The sequence below is a fragment of the Neodiprion pinetum genome, chromosome 4, assembly GCF_021155775.2.
Source record: "Neodiprion pinetum isolate iyNeoPine1 chromosome 4, iyNeoPine1.2, whole genome shotgun sequence".
Classification (NCBI taxonomy): Eukaryota; Metazoa; Arthropoda; class Insecta; order Hymenoptera; family Diprionidae; genus Neodiprion; species Neodiprion pinetum.
The window spans coordinates 17,582,229-17,589,662 of NC_060235.2; the positions used below are offsets into that span (position 1 = coordinate 17,582,229).

A 7,434-nucleotide genomic window follows, 5' to 3' on the forward strand; every position below is an offset into this window, starting at 1 on the left:
CATGCTCGGGGCTTCGAGCTCTTTCTATCTGCGAAATGATTTCTTACCGCATACACGTGAACAATCAAGAATATTATCCAGTTCAACTCTCTCACAATCGACGCCTTTGACATCGGCTACCTACCGCACTGGAACGTTATGTCAGTTGCTCCGTTGATCCGGCGAAATGTGTGTGAAACTAGGTACGTATCTTACCGACCGAAAAGATGCCTGTGGCATTGATTGGCCACTTCCGATGTATCCTGCGATACGATTGGCTCGCGACGAATGCTAGAATTATGAAAGGCAGCCAAAGCTAATGTCCGTTGGAGATTACCTTCTCTGTGGGTTGTCAGTTCGACATCGGACCACGGTCTTACAGACAGGTCTGGGCACTCCGGCTGTAAAACCGTGCTTGTAAATGAAGCCGATGTTCTGGATTTTCGCCGCTAGCGCTAGTGAGGGAGAGGCCTACTTCGTATAGAGCTTAGTATGCATACACCGGCCTCGGAGATTGTAGCGCTCCGGTCTTTGGTGCACAAATTGAGAAACACAGACTTCAAGACGGTCACACTGCGTTGTATAGGAAGGGGCTTGGAGTGCCCAGACCTGTCTATAAGACCGTGCATCGGACTTATCAGCTGTCGTGATTATAATCCTAGTTTTTTTTTTCATAAGTCGTAAATAGCCGTAATTCAATTTCTTATCGTTAGAACGATACCCGAGTTAATAATTTGTCAAACGGACGATTGTAGTTGCTTTTAATCTATATTAAACACTTGTGTTGTGTACGTACGTACGTAAAATGCCACCACATCGACGTTACTGTGAGATAAAAAATTTGTTACCAGTTGAAGAGAAAGAGCCGTCTGCAGTCGTGTTGTTGAAATTGTTAATCCTGCTGTTTGCGTGATTGTATAGGTAAGCACACAGGCTGACTTGCGACATTGCGTTGCATTGCTATGCGCAAAATCTATGCAAATCGATGACGAACGATCGTTGATTTAACGTACTCCTCTTACCAGACGTGCTTCCAGTTTGATTTCAAATTCACATCTTCCAACTGTCCCTACTCACGTCTCCATTTTCGACTTACATATTCTTCCAGTTTAATTACAACCATCACGTCTTGCTATTGAATAAATGAATGCTTTGCATCGGTTAATAGTAACGATAATCACTTTAACTAATAATTACGACGAGAATAACAATACATTGCGATACTATGACTGGGACACATCATTTTGACAGGTGTTCCGGTATTTAATTGTCAGATTTTCCATTATTTCGACACTGCAGCAACAGAATCCTAACGTATTTACAATACATTTACTCACGTAGTTTTAAAATGCCTGGCAGAAGTTGTTGTGACGCTTTTAAAGCTTGTGTATAAACCGGCTAGTCAAGGCTCATTTTTGAAAAGACGAGACCAATTGTAAGCAAGGAATAATGTCTCATATCTGTGATGATCAAATCAATGATGATTACATCGGTGATGAGTCTGAGAAAAACCTGTTAGTGGCTAATGACAGTTGCGCAAGATGCAGGAAGTTGTCAACGTCTAGCAGCATACTCAGTTACGAAAGCAAACTGCGAAATTGGACGGAGGATTTAATGGTCGGAGCCGATGCCGAAGAATTCAATGGCAATGCGGCTATTTCTAATATTATGTTTCCTCAGACGAGGTTGTCGCTCAATTCCTGCGATAATGCCGAAGCTCCTTCGCTTGTGAGTAAAAAACGAGCATTTCATTCCACTCGACTGCTTTGTATTTGCTAAAACTGAACGTCGTGAATTTTAGAAATTATACATCATTGCAACTTCATATCTTGTTACAGGATCGATACTCAAATATTCCGCTCCAAAACGGTCACGTTTACAACATTCAAGAGCATTGTCATACAAAAATCTCTCGACGGAAAGATTTTAGTCCGTGGCGTCAATTGGTCGCGGCTTCTTTAATGTGTCTCATATTCATGGCATGTATTACTTTGGACTTAGACTATTGCGTTGTGTCTTGGGATTTTTTAAGAAATTTTGCGTAACATGGTATTACAATGATAATTCTACTGTTTGCAGCTAGCGGAAATAATCGGAGGTCATTTGGCGGGGAGCATAGCCATCATGACTGATGCTGCACATTTGTTGTCAGATTTTGTAGGTTTTTTAGTGAGTTTATTTTCCATTTGGATTGGACAACGTGCGCCGACCAAAAGATTATCATTCGGATTCTACAGAGCCGGTAAGTCCGTCTCAGCCATGACTAGATTTAATATGAATGAACCGATTGACGTTTGTTTACTTCCAGAAATCTTGGGTGCCGTGCTCAGTGTCTTAATAATATGGATATTGACTGGAATATTCGTTTACATTTCTATACTACGTTTGGTAAACGGTGATTTCAATATTAAAGCGGACACAATGATGCTTGTAGCAGGGATTGGGATAATCATAAATATTATGTGAGCAGCTAAAAATTGATTTTTAAAACTCCGCTATCACGCAGTGTTCGAGTTGTTGATAATCTATCCTCGTTGCGTTTTCAGAATGGGACTCACCCTGCATGGAATGTGTATTAAAGTTCCGCATAATCATAGTCATGGCGGTTCACGATCTAGTCACTCGCATACTCACAAAGATGTTCCTGGTAATATAAACGTGCGAGCAGCTGTTATACACGTTATAGGCGACCTAATTCAAAGTATCGGAGTTTTCGTTACTGCCGTTATAATCAAACAATACGTAAGTTTTCAAACACGCATCACGTGGAATGATTAACAATCAATAAATCAATCGACTTCTTGTTAATCAATCACATGTCCTTTCACCATCCACAGCCAAGCGCGAAAATAGCTGATCCTATTTGTACATGCGTATTTGCATTGATTGTGCTATTTACTACTGTGCCTGTGTTGAGAGACAGTGTAAATGTCTTAATGGAAGGATTCCCTCATCATTTTGATTACACAGATGTGTTGAAAGCTTTATCCAGCATAGAAGGGGTGCAAAACGCTCATAATCTTCATATATGGTCGTTAACGATGGACAAATACGCGCTTGCCGTTCACCTAGCCATTAGTGAGTAAATCTAACTCTTTCTGATGTATTTCTTACTCCTCATCATCTTTACTTAAACTTGCTATAATTGATCACCCTTTTATTTTTAAATATAGGTAACAACGCGGACTCCGATATTGTTTTAAAAAACGCGCTGAAGTACATTAAGAGAGAATTAGACATTGATGCTGCCACCGTACAAGTAGAAAGATACCTTTTCCCCACCATGGAAAACTGTGTTCAATGCAGACCACCAATAAACTGACAAATGGTCACACGTTTTTAGTGAAACATATGAAACACTCCGATTATACAGCTCGAAAAAATTTTCAGAACAAGGCCAAGTATCATGTCAAGGCTGATTAGGATTTTCGTAATGAAAACTAAACAAGAAAATAGACAAAACTCAACAGGGCGTCTTGTTGCCATTGTTGATGATAATCTTCGGGTAGGAAAATTTACTGTTCATTTTATATAGACCACTGATAGCTAAATAACAATCAAAACTGTGTCAAAACAGTGTCAGATATCCAAGTGTTGTACTGGTAAACATATGCACAAATGATACGAACATACAAAATACGTTAGGTATTACGTGATAGGAAATTTCTGCTCAGATAATGTTGGATATATACAGACTGGATACAAAAAATTTCTATATTTCGTTTCAAACTATAGTACATTTACAATCGAGCCATGTGAATATGGATTACAGTATTAAACAATAGTATTAATTTATACTTGTAAGTATGGGTATACATACACGCTTTATTTAAGTTTACGGAAGTGGGTGGAAATTAGAAGGTAAAAGAAAACAGAAAGAAAAAAAATATTTTCTTAGCCGTCTTCTATAGGTAATTCAGACTTGTTACTGTCAAGTTTGTCTTTTATCTTGTGGAATTTTTGTTTCTTTTCTTTTCTCGTCTGTTTTTCGAATTTTTTGAAAAAAACTTTGAAAAGTAAAAAGAGAAAATTGCCAAAAATATACAATTTACTTTAGATAAGTGCTAATCGTTATTGAAATATGCGCACAAGACTTTAACGCACAGTTATTAATATATAGTTGTTAGATATTTCTATATTTCTTGTAAGAAAAATATTGTACAAAAGTATAAAAATATTAGGGATAAAAAAATTAATTCTAATTCTCGAGCAAGAATAATTACTTTTAATAAGCAGCTTTTTTTTCATCATTTGGATAAAATCTTTATCCTATAACTGCTGAACAGATATATTTAATAAAATTTCGGGCAACTATTTGTGCAGTTTGATACAAAAATACAATACTTGGAGTTTTTACTATTCACAAGCACTTGTAACATATCAGCAAATAATATCTTCATAACGACGGAGATAAAATAATCAGTGCAGATTTTATAAGTCATGTTGCAAATGCGATCTGGAAGTGCCTTCTGTTTCTTGCAAAGTTTGAAAATGATTTCTTTCATCGACTGCTTAACCCTAGTTGGTCACACCTTAGTACAATCGAATAACGGTCACTTTGGGTGAAATTCACCCCAAGTGATTTTTTGCTTCTAAAATGAGTTCTAAAAAAACAATCTAGGTATTGTTGGAGGATCGCAAAAAAAGCTCTCTCAGTTTTCCTAATCAAAATTCATTGTTTAAATATTGTAGAACATCGGCAAAGTCAAAGAAAGTGCCAAAAATGTCGAAAAAAAGGCTCTTATTTTGCATGAGGAATGGCACCACGAGGCCCATTTCTACGACTCAGGGAGTCCATTTCTACGAGGAGTTGGAGAAATGTTAGGTGTGAAATTCACTCAAGAGTGACCAATTAGGGTTCAAAGGAGGCGGAGAAATATATATTTACATCTGTCCAGGCAGTTTTACTCAACGTTCAGTGCGAGTCATAAATGAAGCCGAAAAACCAAATAAGTAGTAGACAACTATATACATAGGAAAATTCAATTATGTCGTAGATACAACAGAAAAAAATATATCGTCCATAGTTTAGCTCATAAAATATTTAAGACAACAACATGTATTCAAAAAGTTAAATATCTTGGTAGATAGAATTTATATTTAGAAGGTTAGTGGCTATTGTGATGAGGAAAATAAGACACATCACAAATGTCCCGTATGAGAATTAATGTAACTACCTAGTTTGATATAAACATTCGATAAATGATGACACAGGTTTACCTGTGATAAATAGATAAAACTACTTTAAATAAAAACAGATACACAATAAATCGTCAATCATTTATGACTTAGCGTTACTTACAATTAGACTGTATTTCATGAACTTCGGCGTATATTTATTGGGTATTAGTAGAATATGAATCGAGCGAACCAATCGTAAGACGCACTTGTAAATCATATCAAATACTTGTAACTCTTTCATGCCCAATATACAGATATACATTGCGTTATAAAACTTTTATAATTATAGACACGTGCTCAGAAGTCCCACTGACAAGTCTCCAGATCTAAATCAACCAGCTGCTCCGTAGATAGAGCGACGAGATAATCACCTGCGGAAGAAAAAGTTCAATGTAAGAAATAGAGGAGTGTAATCACAGCAAAGTTTGGATGATAATTTGAATCTAACCTGCGGAGTGGGCGTGCTTTTCACTAATCGAAGTAACACAGCGAAGTATTTCGATCAACGATTCGTCGTTTCTGCGGCACTGCTTGAAAAATGGATGCACTGCAAGCTGACTCATCGTAGGACGATCCGACGGATTTCTCAATAGGCATAATTCGGTCAAAGCATGAAACGGCTCCGAAAATTTTCTGCTAGACATATTGTGCAAACGCGTTCTAACAGATTCCAAACTACTGCTGCTCGCGTTTCCATCACCCACAATGTTGTCGCATACCAATTTTTTCTCACCTATATTGCAAAACGATGAAAAAATTCTGTGGTTACACAAGCTTGCAGCTGCACATAACAAATTACTTTACCATTCTCGTCATCCTCTGTATCCATTGTATTCGGGGGAATGGTCGAGCGGTCTAGTATGTGAGGAGCGCTTCCGCGCACTTTTTCCGTCAGCATTAGAGTGGCAGGAGTGTCGCAAAATGGCACAACACCATTGGCCAGTTCACATATCGTCATGCCCAAGCTATAAGTATCGGATTTCTCATTGTACCCATGGAGGTCCTGAAACAACGCAAAGAACACCAAAGTCAATATTGCGTTGAAGGCGGAAGCGCCAATCCCCTGGAAGAGCGGAAAAAACTACAAACCTGTTGAAGCAGCTCGGGACTCAGCCACTTCAGATTGTTAGTGGTCGATTTTGGAAAGGAATGTATGGTCCTCTGCCATTTGCCGTGCCTGACAATTTCGCAGGCGTATCGCATACCAGACAAGCAAGCCTGACCAGATGTCGAGATAAGAATGTGGCTGGCTTTGATTGCCCTGAAAGTAATAATACATAACTTAACTCATAACAAATGACAAGGTGACTAGTTTACCGACAGTTTCTCGTTAGTTCACCTATGGATGAACCCTCTTTTGTGAATATATTCCAGTCCGTGAAGAATGTCCCTCAGTATGTAAGCAATCGCGAGCTCTGGTAATCCTTCGTTGAAATATTCCTCGATCAGATCGTGGCAGGATCCGTAGCCCATTAGTGGCGATACGACGCAGATATTATGTCCTGAGACAAAGGTGGCTAAATAGGGGAGGATATTTGGATGCTGAAGCTGCCTGGTCATTATTATTTCCTGTTCCACGAGGTCATATTCCTCGTGACTGCGATGGTCCATGTTGAACTTTTTAATCACTACGTGTGTGTTCTTCGGCTTATAGCGCGCCAGGTGAACACTCCCTGCTCCATTGCAGCACATCCCCAGAACAGCGCTTCCCTCATAGTTATCAGAGTCAGAGTCGTGCATGTTGTGTGACGGAAATGTGACGATAGATGGAATTTCTCAAAATGTGAGTAACAGTTGCACTTTTTTTTCCACTCGAAATTATCATCAATTGACGGAGGTAACTAGCTCGTACATGTATAATAACCCTTCTCTTTTTGTCAAGTCTATCCAAAATAATGTCATTTAACCTCTCCTCTAGTCCATGTTTTTTCTTCTTCTCTCCTTCAAACTCTTCGTTGAATATATTCAGTTTCCGTTCAAAGGCGCAGACGGTGAGTTATTTCGAACGTCAATAGCTATGGCCTGGTCATTTCATCATAAATTGAACTTGTTGATCCAAAACACTGAATGTAACTTCTTTCATTTACTCTTGCATCAAATGTCAAGTGACATTTCGGGGACAGACGGCAGCGGTCAATTTGTCGCCGCCAGACATGAACTATCGATTTACACTTTGAAGATCCACCGCCCGGCGTGACGTCAGGTCCCTAGTTCGCTTCGGAGCGTAAGGATGGCGCTACGATCGTCGGGGTGACGTCACGATTCCTAGTTCAC

General features: G+C 38.9%; 2 protein-coding genes across 4 annotated transcripts; one reads left to right on the plus strand and one right to left on the minus strand.

Moving 5' to 3' along the window:
- The first annotated feature begins 631 nt into the window (after positions 1-631).
- Positions 632-5,249, plus strand: LOC124218271 (proton-coupled zinc antiporter SLC30A2-like). 3 transcript variants are annotated; one of them, XM_069135737.1, is made up of 8 exons: positions 632-900; positions 1,231-1,707; positions 1,818-1,962; positions 2,063-2,221; positions 2,288-2,441; positions 2,526-2,721; positions 2,817-3,057; positions 3,153-5,249. In XM_069135737.1, the coding sequence occupies exons 2-8, from the start codon at positions 1,429-1,431 to the stop codon at positions 3,299-3,301; spliced, it is 1,323 nt and encodes a 440-aa protein (XP_068991838.1). In that variant the 5' UTR covers positions 632-900; positions 1,231-1,428; the 3' UTR covers positions 3,302-5,249. The 3 variants fall into 3 exon arrangements, with proteins under 3 accessions (XP_068991838.1, XP_068991839.1, XP_068991840.1); XM_069135738.1 differs by having other exon boundaries at positions 1,321-1,707; XM_069135739.1 differs by having other exon boundaries at positions 1,339-1,707.
- Positions 4,949-7,431, minus strand: LOC124218272 (STE20-related kinase adapter protein alpha). The gene is made up of 5 exons (XM_046624847.2): positions 6,500-7,431; positions 6,250-6,421; positions 5,965-6,163; positions 5,609-5,893; positions 4,949-5,531 (listed from the first exon to the last, which is right to left on the minus strand). Exons 1-5 carry the CDS (start codon positions 6,898-6,900, stop codon positions 5,458-5,460), a joined length of 1,131 nt encoding a protein of 376 aa, XP_046480803.1. The 5' UTR covers positions 6,901-7,431; the 3' UTR covers positions 4,949-5,457.
- Between the last annotated feature and the right edge of the window lie 3 nt (positions 7,432-7,434).